At 41.2% G+C, this 17011-nt stretch overlaps 1 protein-coding gene across 2 annotated transcripts; it reads left to right on the top strand.

Moving 5' to 3' along the window:
- The first annotated feature begins 156 nt into the window (after nucleotides 1-156).
- LOC128252344 (hexosaminidase D) lies at nucleotides 157-16959 on the top strand. Of its 2 annotated transcripts, none has more exons than XM_052979999.1 (4): nucleotides 157-266; nucleotides 13913-14662; nucleotides 14913-16338; nucleotides 16643-16959. In XM_052979999.1, exons 2-3 carry the CDS (start codon nucleotides 13913-13915, stop codon nucleotides 16281-16283), a joined length of 2121 nt encoding a protein of 706 aa, XP_052835959.1. In that variant the 5' UTR covers nucleotides 157-266; the 3' UTR covers nucleotides 16284-16338; nucleotides 16643-16959. The 2 variants fall into 2 exon arrangements, with proteins under 2 accessions (XP_052835959.1, XP_052835957.1); XM_052979997.1 differs by lacking the exon at nucleotides 157-266 and adding an exon at nucleotides 535-676.
- Nucleotides 16960-17011: the final 52 nt, after the last annotated feature.

Raw genomic sequence — 17011 nt, 5'->3', positions numbered from 1 at the left:
AGTAAGTCCCAGCCAACAAACGATAGCTTTGATTGACGTATTTGCTAGGTTGCTGAACATAGCTTTTTTAGAGTTGCTATACTGCTGAAAAAAAGTTTTTTGGCATGCCATTTTAACCCGACATATTCTGGCAACACTTTTATTCTATACTGTTGACTAAAGTTAACAAGAACGGTCCAGACGTCGCGAAAAGAATAAATTAGATTTAACTTAAAGGCAGCGGGCTTAGACAACAGAATAATTTACTTAAAACCAAGCTTCAGTGGGTAAGTTTACTGTTCGTTGACATAACTTCAAATTAAGGCTATGGGAGGGAATTGCAAAAGCCGGCATATATTTTATGTGTATGCATTTACATATTTGTTGCTTTGCAACTGCAGTGCTGTTAAAGTGTACAGTGTGACCAGGTACCCCTTTGTTTATGTTTGGGGCTATAAAAATTACGGACCTAGTGCGCAAGTGCATTTCGAAATGCATTTGCCGCCAAATGGGAACCGTTAGCGAAGCGAAAAGTTCAGTCTGCAATTGCAACTGTTCGCGATAACTCTTCCTGTGCTGAGATTTTTTTTCCAAAATTGAGATTTGCAGTTCGCGCGATTTCGACGCCATGCAGTTGAATAAATTGACTGTTGATTGAAAACTACTCGAACGGAAGGAGAAAAATACGACCTCAGCAGTTAAGTTCGAAAATAATTAAAAAAAATGTTATTTAACACATAACTTATTTAATGGGCACGTGATGACCGAATTTGGAGCGTTCTGCACAACCCCACATTACCCCTTCTATATCGCAAAGTTTAAGCGCTTTACTTATTTTGCATATGGTCTCTTAGTCCTGGCACTTTTCAATGAACAATCGGAAGTGTTGAGACCTTCGGCAATGCTGCACATTCAAATGGAACACTCAAAGCCCCAGAGTACCCCTTTTTTTGCTGTGCCCCCCCAGCGGGCAATCGTTTACCAAATGAATAATGGCGCTTTTGGGGCACCCCTTTGTCAATTTTTATTTGACAGATTTTATTGGGCAAATCGTTTGCCCGGTAATCCTTTTGCATTTCTAATTCTGTCAAAATCGAAGGCGGCATTTCCCAAGGGTCACATTTTTTTTCCGTTCACTTTAAATTGGAATCGAAATCAGATTTTGTGCTGATGTCTGTTTGTTTGTGGTCGGGTCCCTGCTCCTGTTGACTTTCGTTAACTAACATTAGTTTTTTGCAATGCTGGCGAAATGCGCCCCATCAAAAAGTACACAATGGCCCATTCATTTAGAAACATTTCGAATTGGAATCACTGAATTGCATTTGCTCTTGAGGATGCAGCTGTCGCCATTAGTGAAAAAGTTTGTCCCCAGTTGGGGACCACAAATCTGTATTAATTTACATTGAGCGTGCACTGCGATAATCCGCCTGACTCATAACTCTCTGTTATTAAATTAAGCTGTAATTAATGGCATTATCTTGTTATTTGTTACTCGCGCATAACTAATTGCTTGACAATTTAATGCTTTCTGCACAATGATAAACACACACACCCACATCCTGGAACAAATACGGCGGAGAAAAGGTGAATGAACACGAGATTGAATGGAAATCTGATAATGGTGCGACTGCCTTTTTGTTGTCATTTACAGTCCGAATCCTTTAGAGCGAACCTTTTCATCTTTTGATATAATTACTACATTTTTTTTTTATTAAAATAAAACAATTTTTATTCTTTTCTTTGTTGCCATATTTTAACGGGCAGTTCTTAAAATACAAGCACAGTTTCTAAAGATTAAAAACAATAAAATCTAAGTAACAGAAATAACAAACAATTTTTACATTTTTTTATTATCCAAATTTAAATTGATCATTTAAAACTTTTCTTTGACACAATAAATATTTATTTCGAGCTTAATGCAATCCAAAAATATTTTAAAGACTGCATTAATAGTTTATTGTCGACATTCATCTGTGAAACATTTTAAATATTGGATGTCTTTCATTATTGTTATTCAATTAAAATGGACTCGCTTAAATTCGCTTTGAGGAGTTCCGACTATAGTATTTTTTGCGGATTAAGCGCATGAGAGTGAATAATTTGTAGAAGGATAAAGCACTTCTCTTCGGTGGACCTTCACTCGAACCGTTTGTATCGTTTTGTGGAGCAGCTGCAGCTGGATTTTGGCATCGCACTGACGCAAGCATATTTCAGTGGATCGGGGAAGTGGGAGGATTGTTGGGTGCTGCGGTCGTTGCCAGCCAGGATTTATGAAGCACCGCACTCCGATGGCAGGCGTTTCCGTTTCCGCCTGGCCTTTTCCTTGCTTTCTCCGCCATCCGCCTTCCGCCTTCCGCCTTTGTCGTCTTACAGCACAAGTGCTGGCAGTATTTTCAGTTTGCTGCACTTGTAATTCGATTGCCTTGAAAAACGGCAACGATCCAAAGGTTGAATTACAATCTCGACCCCTTCACAATGTCCTCGGGAGTTGACCTAACATCTCATTGCCCCAAATCTTATCGGCACAAAGATTAGTTTAAAAATATTTATATTCGATAATAATAATATGGTAGAAAAAAAATAAAAAAGCTTATTCTCTCGAAAATTGACTATTTTTAGGTGTCTTTTCGTAGGAATAGATTAATTTACCCCTTAAAGTTAACAAATGGTCAACCTAGTGCATAGCGGATAAACCCATAAAAGTAGACCACATTTATTTTATACCAGTCCAATCCTCATCTATTGTCCTCCCTTAAAGTGGAACTTAGTATCTCATCAGAGACATTCCATGAGAGGTGTCTGCATATATTCTGTATGGCCTAATTAAAGCATCGCATGCCACAGTTAATTAACTTTATTTTGATTAACGCGCCTAAATTACATTTAAATATTTCATTAGCCACGGCAAACTGAGCAACTTTTCACACACACTACTCAGTTATTCATACATTCACACTTTGGCCACCGCCAGCGAGAGTGGGGAAAACAGGGGAAATGGAAGGGATGTAGTCCCGGTGTATTTTTACAATTTTCATAAACGCATGAGCAGGGAAAACGAAAAAGTTTCACACGCATACATCTCCCCGCAGTTTGTATATAGTTTAAAACAATGAGACCTCGCCCACGAGGCTTGCAGTCCAGAATATTCATTATGTCCAAGACCGTTAAGGCCGAGTGGAGCAGGATTGGCGGCCAGAAGCCAGAATGTAAAACCAAGGAAATTCGAGATGAATTGAAACAATGATGGGGAGGCCTGCAGAGAAGGGAAGCTTAAAGCATATATGCGTAAATGTGGCGATTCGCCAGATTACGTGAAACGTAGGGCTTCACAAATTATGCCGCAGTCCAGTAATTCAGGTGTAAGTCGATTATTTGAAAAATATCAGCATAAAAGAATTCTCGAGTGGAAAATATATTACATGTAAGAGGTATACAAAATGTAAATCATTTTATTTAAAGAAAATTTGAATAATAAATAATGTAAGGCCAAAGTCGCAGCATTAAAAAAGATGATATGACATACTCTAGAAGAAAAATAAATTTATCGAGAACAAAAGCGATCACAGAATTTGGGCAAACTAGGATTAGAATAGACAAATGAAAACCTCAGTTTGCGCATTTGATGCAAAACAAAAGGGTTTTTGTTCAATTCCTGACAAAGGCCTGTTATAATTTGTGTATTCGCTAATACTTGAATCTAGCATTCCCAGCGTGCCCACTATTTGTTTGCTGACTGTGGCCAGTTGGTTGGTGGCCATGCATGCATCCTGTGCTTCATTTAAAAGTTATTTAGAGTTCTGCCGCCGCTTCTGCTGATGACATCGCATGGGGACATGTCCTGCGGAATGCAGTGGACCGGGACTGGGAAAAGGAACAGGGAAAGCGCTGTGCGTGTGCTCCGATTATATTTGCATGAGTGCGTATTGAAGTCAGACCTGGCCCTGCGGGTGGAGTTAAATGCTGAGTGGATCAGCGGGAGGGAGGAGGCGCATCTGCGGGTATTTGGGCAGACGGTGACAAGCAGAACGTAAACATTGCGAGTGTAAACAACCAGGACGTGGAGCAGGATGCGCAGGATGCACTGGATACTGAGGATGAGGGCATTACGTGCAACCTGCAACAATACCATTAAGCTCGCAGCGGAATCTCATTTGGAAGCAATGCAAAATACGCCACATTTCTCGCATGCAAAGTCGAATGGGTCTGGATCTGGGGAAAATAGGACGCAGGGCAGACAGCGGAACTGGCACCAGTTGGCAGGAGTCCTGCAGACCGCAGGCAAAACTTTCCTAGGCTCATTTCGTGTCCCCAACGGAGCAGCCCTGCTCCAATTTACATAGTTGCAACTTTGTCCTGGGCATTAGAACTTTGTTACTGGGTTTCGAAGGCAAAGTCAAAGAGCTCAATCCAAAGTGAACCTGAATTACTTTTTGGAACTTGAATATAATTGCAAAAACTATCCACAGGATTAGAGAAAAAATGATTGGATATTTAAGGTATTTTAAAACTGGGTTATTATATGATTTTAACAAGGATCCCGAAAAAACTTTATTAGTAAATAGCTCTTACTGTGTTTTTTGAACTAAGAGACACATTAAATGTTTTTATAGAAACACAATAACTTAAGAAATTTAAGACACATATCAACGGGCCGAAGTGAAATTATACTCTAAATTCAAATTATTTTTTCTTTACTATATTTTATTTATTTTGTTATTTTTGTTAGAAATAAAACTAACAAAGACTTTAAAATTTTTTAAGAAAACTAGCATAATATAAGTCAAATGCCAACTACGTAGGTTTAAGAATCCGTTGATCTTATGACCCTTAGAATACGAAAGGAAACAATTTGGAATAATTATTTAAACTTTATGTTTTATACCAAAATTAAACTTTCACACCGAACCGAATAAGTTAGTAAAGAAAATTCGGCAAACAGATTGTCCATTAGGGCTTCAATTGTGTTTACACAAATTTAATCCCCCAAAGCCTTTGTCTTGTTTGTTTTTGATTAAAATTAAAATCTAAATGCAGCGTGTTGGGCCTTCGTCGTGTCGAAATAAACCCCTTCGTTTGTTTGTTGCCGTTTTTGATGCTCACACACTTTGCATTTTCATTTGCATTTACTGGGTGCAAAACGAAAAGGGACGAGCGTTTACGTAAAGTGAGGGTCGAGAGGATGGCTATTTGCTGTTGCACTTAATGCATTTGAATTGTTATAATTTGCATGGTAATTCTCGCTTTGGCCCGAATTGAAATTAGTGAAAATATTTTAATTGCTGCAGAAGACGAGGAATTATGCAAATGCGGCTAAAGCAGCAGGAAAATGCTGTTGGAAAATATGGAAATGGTGAGCCGTTCGCTTTGTTTGTCTAAACTTAAATGGGTTTCCGCTGGGGAGGAACTGGGCTTAGGAAGAGTTAAATTCGACTTTGGCTTTGGCCCACTTCCGTCATCTAATCTTCTTTCCATCCCGTTCGCCGCCCATCTTTGTGGGCGTCCCTCTGCCTTGGCTTAATTAATTTTTAAGACATTTCGGAAGACATTTTAGAAGCGGAGGGTGGCGGTATAGTGTGCGGGTGACAGCTCAACCGGAGTTGCGCATACGCCGTGTTGTCCGACATTGCACCGCTGGCTGACAGTGATTAATTGGCAAGCTTCTCTGTACTCTGCTATGCTGCAAGTGCAAGATAAATAACACAATGCGGTTTTGTACATACATATGTACAATGTACATATATCCAGCACATCAAGCCGGAACGAATTTTACCAAATTCAATCACCTCCAAAGTCACTACGTAATTGGTCCAAAAGTTTGGCCAACTCTGTTGATCTTGGCTAATGCCCAAAGCCATGGCCAAAAGGCAGCCATCTAAACAACTGACCGAAAGTTGAACTAAAGTGTTTGACGTGTCCTGGTGACCCTCTGGCGCAAAACTTATCCAAAAACCCATGTGCATACGGAATGTGCAGCAAAGTTTGCATTGTGTGGGCGTGGGAAAAGTGGGATGAGCATTAAGGTACTTGCGACATGCAAGCTGTAAACTTAAAAGAGCTAAAGTGAGAAACTTTATGTGAACTTTGTGGACTTTTCAATTGATGTGCAACTTAATCCAGGTGGAACATTTACTTGCAGATATTTTATTTAATCTGTCGATTATGGTTATGTCTTCACTCGGAAGAGAGCTGTGCTTGCATTTGTAATCCGCTTAAATTATCAGACAGTTGTAAAGCTCACTCCTTGGTTTACATATTAAAACGAACTATATTCTCTGGAGCATAAGTCAAAAATGCAGAAAACCAAACTAATGTCATTCGTTAAATTTTAAATTGTAAACCCTTGATTTCAAGGCCCTTGAGTTTAAATCTTCTTAGAATAATTGAATCAGTAACACTTAATCTTTCCCTGGGGCTGAAACTTTTTTATCTGGGGCTGCGACAATGTGTGCTTGGACTGCAGTTTTCCAGCCATTCTGTGCTGGCATCCATCAACTCGTCGGAGCTCAGAAGTGGATGGAGCTGAGCTGCTCTCCGTGCAGTTTGTTAATAATTCATAAACATCAATCAGAGCTCGGTCCCTGTTCGACAGAGTCGTAGAGTGCATTCCATCAGCTATGTCACACCAGCTGCCTTGTTAAAAGTCCCTCCACATGCTCACTCCTCCATTGGCAATCCGGAAAAGTGGGCCAACACCATCCGTATCCGCATCTGCATCCGCATCCGCAAACGCCCCTTTGCTGTCACTGCTTTGGGTCTGCATTAGTAAACATTTTGTTGTCGGCGCTCGTCATTTGCTGTCATCAGTCGACAAGTCAACACACCAGGCGATGCACTTGCGGGGCGGTTTCCAAATGGGGAGTGGCGACAAAGCCTAGTCTGCATTTTACTGCCTGCTGAAGAAGAGAATTTAATGGCTTTTGCGGAAATTAAAAGGCGCTCAGAGTTGGCTTTTTCCCCTCTCGCAAATAATACTGCAAACTGGAAATGAACACAAACACAGAGTTTTGAAACAAACATACTTGCATTTCCATTTCGTTGACATTCGGAATTAATGATAAATGTGTGCATGGCTTGGCAACGGTATTCTTATCGCTAAATAAATATCACGCATACGCAGCGTTGTACTCGCTCGCATATATACATTGCATTTATTTCGAACAATGCACATAAACTTTATTAAATGTGTCAATAAACTAAGCATTTTTTTTGTAACATATATTTTAAAATGATCATAATAAAAAATGCATGAATAAAGGTTCGACTTAGACAAACCTTTTATATCTGCATTTTTAGTAAAGTACAGCTTGATGGTTTTATCAAATTAATAGCAATCGTTATTTTTCTGTGAACATTTTATTTCATTTTTTTTAATGTTATAACGGCTATTTAAAATGGTTTTTGCTTTCCTTGTTCAAGAGACTACTTCATTTTGCTGTTCTTGTCTGCTCGCATTGCGTTTTCAAGCATTTCAATTTATTTGTCTCCCAGCGAAGACTCATAAATCACTGTAAAGCCCATAATGCAATTGAAATCGATGTTCGCATAGCATATGTGCCTGCCTGCCTGCCAAAGGCTATGCAGGATGCAGGACACCGGATGTGCTGTGTAAGCCCTGATTGGATTGTCTGTTGCAAAGACAATGTTACCGGGCACGTCCCGTCCAAATAACAATAACAATAACAATCGCTGACCTCACAGCAAACGTACCTTTGTGCAGCCCAGCCTGCATATATATTTATGTATTATGTATCTCGCAGGACTATCTAAAAAATAAGTAAGACAGGCGGCAAGCAAAATGTCCGAACACGTTTTCCCACTCCAAACTCCCTACTTTCGTTCGCTATCTTTGCTCTGTCACCCGTTTTGTTAGCAGTAAAATGCAGCAAAAACCATTTCAAATTATAAACACGGCGGCGTTGAGGGTCCCTTTTGAGGCGGGATACTATGTACGTGTCCTTGCCGTGATTTCACTATACCCTATAGTCATCGGGCATATCAATAGGACTTATTGTTGGAAATAGAAAAAGGTTTATTCAAACTGAATATTAAAAAAGTGTACCCAAAAAACTAATTTAAACAGCGATTTCTTTTTTATTAATTATTTTTAGTTATAATTTTATCGCTCAAAATTGTATTTTGATATTTTTTAGGAACATTTAAATATTTAATTTCTAATGTTTTAGTTCTAATTAAGTTTTCAAAAAGAATTTCATCCTAAGGATATAAGTTCTAGAAATATTTTGATTTCTGAACTCAACTTAAATCGTATAAAATCAAAAAACTAAATTAAAATTAACTTTAAATAATATTTATTTTGTAATACCTTTACGTATAGCATCTACATTTTTTGTAAGAATACAGTCGGGACTCACATGTTTTTTTTTTTTTGGTGTTGCATAGTCTAGGCAATCAAAAGTGACACTTTTTTATGGATTCGGGATTTTACTCGCGCTGCAGCTGTTGCTGTGACAGTTTTGCTTTTTCTTTTTACTTTTGCTTTTTGCTGCTTAGCGCTTTCGAGCGGACAAACTGAGTGTTGCATGGTTACGGATGCTGAGTTCTAATTCTCCCACACTTTCCCGACCTTCTTTGCGCCTCCTCTGCTGGTCTTTTTTCGCTCTAAAGTTTTGCAGTTATAATCTACTTATGAAGTAGGTAACAACGTTTTTATTAAGACTGGCCAGGAATTCAGACAATTTTTGAAGTTTTTGCTAAGTTTTGCTTCAGCACGGCAAGTTTGTTAGTTAAAATGAAGGAAAATGGGCGGGAAAATGGAAACTAGTTTAATCAGAATGTTTTCGTTACAGCTGGCGACAAGTTTCATTTCGTTTTTGTTTGTTCTCATTTTCATTCACAGTCTGTTTGCTTTGCCAATTTTATATTTGACTGCGGGAAGGGAAAGCGGTTATGGTGATATATTTGCATACATTTGATTGCCAATTTTGTTGCCATTCCGTTGCCAACAAAATATAAGGGTTTATGGCGGAATTAAAGTGGTTTATGACATTGCATTTCTGGCTGTTTGTTTATAAACAGAACGTTCGATAGAGACTGCACAAGGCAATCCCTGTCTATTTATTTGCTTGGTCTGCCCATAACTCTTGATGTTCCTAATACACTTTAAGTGGAAAATCCTATGCAATCCTAGCGAGCACTCCTGCTCCTCTTATCCCGGAATTCTCAACACCGTTTCCAATTATTCTCCCCAGGGGCAAGTGCTGCACTTCTGACTTGGTGAAATTTATTTGAGTGGCCATTGAGGGATCTTAAGTCGGGCCAAGGAAGCAGGCAAAAAGGGGAAAATACGGATATTCTCTGGTGTGGTTGGCCCACGAATCATCGTCCATTAGTGGCCGCCTGCTAATGGACGTTAATAAGGCGTTAAATGGCCTAATTGTCGATTATGGCTCTCAGGCCGATAAGGTTCTGAAGGGGAAAACTAGCACAATATTTTGCAAGCGCAAGTACTCAACTCAGCGCCAGCCTCCTTTTAACACTTTGTGCACTGGCGAAAATTTGGTAAAGGCATGCAATACATTTGTATTTATTCAAAAATTTAAAGAAAAATTGATTTATTTTCATTTTGTTATTTGGTAGCATTTATTTATTAAAGATGACTTTGATTTCGATATTTGAGAATGTACTAAATTAAATTCTGTGAAAATTGCAGAGCTTCATAGTTTGAAGCCTACAATATGCCAAAGAAAGTAAAATATTTAAAATCTTAAAAACACAATGGGAATGCCACTAAGAAAAATTCCATCTGAAATTCCTATAGTTGCCTTTGAATTCTCTGGAACATTAAAGGGACAGACAAATGTTCATAAGTATTAACACTCTAAAAATTGTTCCAAACTTAGTCTGTTTACTTAACCAACTAGCGGAATGTCTGCACGTTTGAATAATTTGAAACGCAAATCAGAAGACGATTCGTCCAGCGATTCCAGGATTCCGCGAAAGCGTTTCAGGAACATTCACCTGAATGAATATGTTGATAGCTTAAGCAGCATTCCAAGCTTGGACAGCGACGATTCTCTGGAACCACAAGATTTCGGGTACTGTCCAGAGCTGGGACCCAATGATAATCCCTACTACTTACAAAACAAGATGCTCTACGAATTGTACATTGAGCGTGTCAAGCGCAGAGTACAGTAGACCTTTGATAAAATAAGCAAATGCCAAATAAGCGATGCCGAACCTAAGATCTACTGATGCCAACCTCTCTAGGAAGCGGTTGATTTGCCGAGTTAACTTGGAATTTTGATATAACCGTGGCCCAATATTGTACAATATAACATTTATGAAAAGCAACTCATTATTTAGAACTACATTTTTACAAATTTCTAAATTTGCACCTCAAAGGTGGCAAAATATATATATGTACCTGATCTATTAAACTAGCGAATTTTTTCCCGTGCACCTTTCTGCTGAGGCCCCACAAAAGTGAGCTATGGGCTGACCGGCAGCTTTATCCTTAAGCCACGTTAAGGCAGCTTTGTCTGGCTTTCTCTTTCCCTTTTCGTATCGCAGATGGAAGGCAAATTTTCTGCTGCTTGAAATGCTGGACACGGAATGCAATATAAGCAATGCTAGAGCCACTGAATGGAAAATCAGGAAAATCAGTCTGGCCTAAAAACGATTTCGATCTTCGTTATTAACGTAAAATACTGGAATAATTAACTCGGAGGAGTGACTACACTTTTAAGATTACAAAAATTAAGCAAAACGGTTCCAAATAATTGTATCACCCATTATTCTCAACTTAATTTCAAACAAATGACTATTTTGTCTGTGCTACACGCAAACTATTTAAATGACAATAATTTTAAGGGTTTCCTCGTGTGCATTTAAGCATTTAAAGTTGTCAGTTTTTATAGCCCTATCGTTTTCATTTGATTGCTTTGTTCATTGTACACTTTATTTTAATTTGCTGCAGTCAAAATTAAATTGTGCAATACAAGCCAACAGCATTTATTCACTTATTTGAAGCTATGTGCATGAATATTTAAAAAAATAAAGTGATGATGAACAGTTGTATATATATCGAATGGAATATGCCCGTTTAGCGCTCCGAATTGGGCGTCAGATGCAGCGCTTCAGTGCATTTTGAGTTCCCGTCAGAACACGCTTTAAGGATTTTTCATGTTTTATATTTTTGCGTGCTCTCTTTTTTTCCGCCAATACTTCAGTTTCGTTTTTATTTTTGTGGCAAACTGCCAAATTTTGTGGTGGGCGGACACTTCACAGCGGCATTTGGTGGGGTGTTGAGGACATGGCTGCTATTTCTAGCACTCCTCTCCATTGAACGAGTGGGTGGAGGTCACCCCCGGCCACTGTCGAAGTGAGTTGCGACTGCAAATTGGCCTGTCGGTTTTGTGGTGCAATTACATTTAATTTAGGAAACAGTCGCCCCAAACTGTTCTGTTCTGTTCTTTTCTGGTCTGGTCTGTTCGGTTCTGTCCGACGAGCCGAATGCAATTAGCACCGATCCATTGTCCTGTGGAGAATGTGTCCTGTCAAAATCTCTCGGTAACGAATAAGAAAAGTGAAAGTATTAATTGTGTGCACTGAGAGAAGGGAATTCTGTTGTGTAATTGGGAAATTATTTAAAAAAAAGTAGAAATGTTGGAAACAGTTTAGCATTGTTTTAATTTGACTTGTAATACGAACTTTTAGCATCTTACGTTGTTTAAAATTGTGAATACGAAAAGATAAAACCTGAATATAGGATGTCTATGAAAATATGAATTAAATTGAAAGTGAGAAGAGGACATTGTCAATCAAACTTCAGTTTAATTTGTGCATCAAATGGACTATAGTAGATCGAAATCCATTAAAAAAATATTATGTTCCAATCCCTGTTTGCATTTTGGGTTTTTTAAATTTAACATCTCAATTTATGAGATTTAAATATTTCTCAATGTGAAATAGCACATGAATGAAGATTCGAGTGGAGGGTGCTTGTTCTGTTTCTGGCTCATATCACCGCACACACGTAACCCCCCTTCGGGCGCCTCTGTTTGCTGTGTTGGTTTCCCCGTTTTGCATCCTTGGCAAGAACTTTTGCCAACAAAGCGTCTGAAAAACGAGAGCACCCATTCAATGTTGTTGTTGTGGCTGGGAAAATATAGAGATAGCAAAGAGAAACTCACACGATTTCTAGGCCTTCCCCCTTCCCCCTTGCCTCGTCCAATTGGGAATGCCCCAGGGAAAATGTTTTTCAATGTACCAGTTTGGCAACAACAGCCGATGGAAAGTCAAGAGAGAGCGAAAGCGAAATAATGCAATTGTGGATTAAGCCAAATGGGTCAGCAATTGGATTTCGATTGGGTAGTTACCAAATGCAAAATTGATGACGAATATACGTTGAAATCACAAAATTTATGCAGCTATGGATGGCGTCTTAATTTCAGATTGAAAAATTATACAAATATTGCTAAAAGTGCAGGTGTTATACACACTAAAATGTCCCATTTTTGAATGGTTTTTAATCTTAAACAAAAATTCATTCTTCAATGTTAAATGGGAATAGCTTAAACGAAACAAGAAAAAATATATAACATTTGGTTTTAAATATAAAATATACCATTTACTTATAAATGGACATGGAGGTTTAAGCAATAGCTTATCACAGTATCTTTTTAGTATTTTTTTTGCAATTTAAACATTTCCCCAAACTATTAGTAAGGATAGCAAACTTCTCATTAAATCACCTTTTGGGTGGTCACGCCGTGTATCCACAAGAACCACTTCACTCAACCGACAAACAAGAGTCCACAAACTGTTATGCGATTGTCTCTGCTGCCTCTCACGAGACAAAAACCGCGAACCATGAACCACGAGCCGAGTGAGAAGTGGCCTAAACGGCGCTGAGCCATCTACCATTCACCATTCACCATTCACCACCCACTGGCGGGCCAGTTAAAACTCAATTCAATTTCCGCCAGCCAGACAGCTGCACATTTCCACTTGAGCACTTGCATTTATCGCCTGTCGAAGCGTGCCAGTTTTATTTGGCTGCCATCCTGCGGGTCCTGAAAAACGCCTCGTATCCATGCCCGACTTTTATCCGCCTATTTGTAGAAGATACCCACCTATGCAGGCTGCTTTTATGACTCTGCCAGAGACTCATTTAAATAAGCTGCCAGTTGTGCCTGTTTAAACGAATGCGGACAAACTATCAGCCAAGCCATTAAAAGCATAAGGCAGACCACTTTTCCTGTTGCTGTGGTCAAAAGCCAGAGACTTTCAGCTCTTGAGCAGAGCATCTTCAGGCGAAATGTATTTACTTCTAAATAAACTTAAAAGCCATACCAAGTTGCTTTCATTTGTTCACTTAAAGCAAAAAATTACAAAATTTACTGCTACAAATCATAAATAATATAAACGAGTATCTAGTTTTTCGGCCACTGTTGCAGTCTTCTTAACCCGATACCATGGTGCACAGCCGCAGGAGTTGGGCAAACACAAAGGCTGGAGCCAGAGCCAGTGCCAAGACCCACAAGAACTGCAAGAACAACAATGGAAACAGCCCTTAACGCAACCTCAATGAGTTGCTCTGCCGGTTACGGTGGCGTATGAGTAACGTGCTGCTGCTGGCGCCAGTTGTGGGTGGATTTATATAGCATAAGTCCGGGGGCTACTTGTTGGATCTTCAAATATTTATGAAAAGTGATGCAAGTTTTTACTTTAATGCCCTGCAGGGGCTACCTTTCCACTGCCCTACACTCAGGGAAGATTTGCTGTTACATTTCAAAATACTATAAATATTTTAAAGAAATATATATAAATCGAAATATGAATAAAAATAAATTAAACCTTTAGGAACCTTAGAAGCTAACAATCTACAAAAACGACTGATCCCTTTTGAAGTTATTGGTTTTTTTAAAAGCCTTGCACTTACGCCCATTTTCCTTAATTTATTTCACTGCAGATGCACTCAAATCTGTGGATATTTATTTGGCGCCGAAAACTTTCCTTTCTGCTGGTTGTGTCTGGCCTAGTGCTGCTCGGCCTTTGGACGTGGGCCATACTAATCGATACGACAACCGCCTCCACGCAGCCAGCGGCCGCCTCCTCCAGTTCTGAGCGCCAGCAGCAGCAGCAATCCACCGGTTACCAGCAGGTGCACATCATCCAGAAGCTGATTGCTCAGGCCAACCGGTTGCTGAAAGCCGAGCGACTGAAGGACAACGCCGTCGAAAAGTCACCTTCACCCGTCCAGCGGCTGGGAAACGTGCGATTCCTGCGACCCACGCAGGCCAAGAAGGCCCCGCTGCCCATGTCCGAGAGCTATCTGTTCGAGGAGGAGCGCCTGAAGATCCTGGAGCAGCAGCAGCGCCAAAAGAACGCCGGGATGGAGGAGCTGAATGCCAATGCGGAGGATGAGCGAATGCTCAGCTCGGCGGAGCGGCAGACGCAGTACGAGCACGAGCTCCAGCGGATGGGGGTGCCGGTGGTGGCTGGCATTGGGCCGGATGGTCCAAAACCTCCCGCGGAACGTCTGGTGCATTTGGATCTGAAGGGCGCCCCGCCCAAGCTGAGCTTCCTCAAGCAACTGCTGCCCGTGCTGCGTGCCCTGGGGGCCACCGGTCTGCTCATCGAGTACGAGGACATGTTTCCCTACACCGGAGTTCTCCAGCCACTGGCAGCACGCAATGCATACAAGGAGGACGAACTGAGGGTAAGACCAGGTTTTATTGTAGGGGGTGTCTCTGTCAACCATCTAAAAAACCGTATTCTAAACACTTTATGAAAAACAAACATTCATAGGATGGACAATTTTTCAAAAACTCAATATAAATTATGATTCTATAAGAACAGTTCGCTTGAATCGAATGCTTAGAATCATTTTTTCACACCTCTTACACCATTATATGTATTCATTCTTATATATTGAATGGTGTGTTTAATACTTACATGTTTCCCTGCAGGACTTCCTAGAGTGCGCTGCTCTCCACGGTCTGAGCGTGATGCCCCTCGTCCAAACTTTCGGGCACATGGAGTACGTGCTCAAGCTGTCGGGTTTTGAGCAACTGCGTGAGCTGGCCTTGAGCCCGCAGTCGATCTGCCCCAGCAAGCCGCAGAGCATGGCGCTGCTGGAGCAAATGCTCAGCCAGGTGATCGAGCTGCATCTGCAGTGCTTGGGCCAGGCGACGCCCGCCTCTGCCGTGCCCACGGCCCCCATTCGGTTTACCCACATCCACATCGGATGCGACGAGGTGCAGCGCATGGGCGAGTGCAACACCTGCCGCCAGAGGCTGCGCAGTGAGCTCTTCCTCTCGCACGTGGTCAGTCTGGGGCACTTCATCCGCCGGCAGTGGCCGCAGCTGGGAGTGGTCATCTGGGACGACCAGCTGCGATCGATGTCGCTCAGCGAGCTGCAGCACTCGCAGATCGGCAACTACGTGGAGCCGATGGTGTGGGTGTATGCCAGCGACATCTATCGCTTCATCCAGCCCCAGCTGTGGGATACCTACGCCAAGGTCTTCCCCGGCGCTTGGACGGCGTCCGCCTTCAAGGGCGCCTTCGGCGAGAGCTTGATGGTGCCGCCGCTGCAGCACCATCTGGAGAACAACATCCGCTGGCTGGCCGTGATTGCCAAGGAGGGCGGTCGGTTCTCCAAGGGATTGCGGGGTCTGGCCCTGACCGGCTGGCAGCGGTACGATCACTTCGCCGTGCTCTGTGAACTCCTGCCGGTGGGCATGCCCAGTCTGATGACGTCGCTGTCCACCGTTTCGAAGGGCTACTTTAGTACAAATCCCAAGGATAACGAACTGCTCCGCGTCCTGCAGTGCGTCTTCCAGCCGGACAGCCGGCGATCGGGTCGTCCCTGGCTGGAATTGCATCCAAATGCCCATCACAGCCAACTATTCTCCGTGTGCAACTATCCCGGTCACATGGTATTCAAGTACGCCCTGCGCCTCTTCGACAAGCTGGCCGAGATCGAGCTCTACCTGCAACAAACGCGGGACCAGAGCGCCTGGCTCTCGGACTACAATGTGCGGCACAACTTTAGTTCACCGCTGAGGGTGCGGGAACTGACCGCCAGGTCGCCGATGCTCATCGAGGAGCTGCGCATGATGGCTCGGGAGGCACAGCAGCTGCTATGGGAGGTGTACGACGAGTACACGGTGACGGAGTTTGTGGAGCAGACCATTTATCCCACCATCGAGGCGCTGCAGCGACAATTGGTCACGGCGGAGTCACTGCTTCAGCGGCGCACCTGGCCACAGCGACCACTTCCTCTAGTATTGAAAGTGCAGGAGGACTTGGGACTGGTGATGAATCAACAGCCAAAATAAGCTTGCTAGGTGAGCGACTACATGTTGCCAAGCTGAAGGCTTTATTGCCCCAAAGGTATACCATATTATTAAGAATTCAAAAAACATATTTTTCCTATCGCCATGTCTGATATAAGATCCATTCTTAAACCGTATTTTGTAACATAATTATGCTACCTTTATCAGTTTCCATATAAGCTAAGGTATAATGATGTACGATTTGAAATTGAATGCTGATTGTAAATTTGTGAATGTAGAATATAGTCCTTTTATATAATCTTGTTTTACGCATGCAAAAACAAAGAAACGTTTTACAAAATTTTAAAAATAAAAATAAAACTAATGGACACACTTAATTTACAATCTATTTAATTTTCCAGTCAAAAAAAGGTCAAGTTCTAATTGGCCTGAGGCCCAGATATGAGTTATTTTGCTTTCATGGACTGATCCCGTATCGACTGGCACCAATGGTTCTGAATCTAAATCTACTCGATAGTGATGGCGTTCGAAACGCCCAATCCCAGCACGGCTAATAAGCCAGGATAAATCCAATTTTGACAGCAGCAGCGGCACTTCTCAAAATACATAATGGTAGCATTAGTCACTTGTAATACTAATAACATCAAATGTTCATTTTTCAAGACTACTTTGTAAGCAAAAACTCAATTATACAAGTAAAATATACAATCTAATCGTACTGCAATAAAGATAAATCAAAAATATTCAATTATCGTTTATTAGATTTGATT

The sequence above is a fragment of the Drosophila gunungcola genome, chromosome 3R, assembly GCF_025200985.1.
Source record: "Drosophila gunungcola strain Sukarami chromosome 3R, Dgunungcola_SK_2, whole genome shotgun sequence".
NCBI lineage: Eukaryota > Metazoa > Arthropoda > Insecta > Diptera > Drosophilidae > Drosophila > Drosophila gunungcola.
This window is presented reverse-complemented; position numbering and strand designations above follow the sequence as displayed.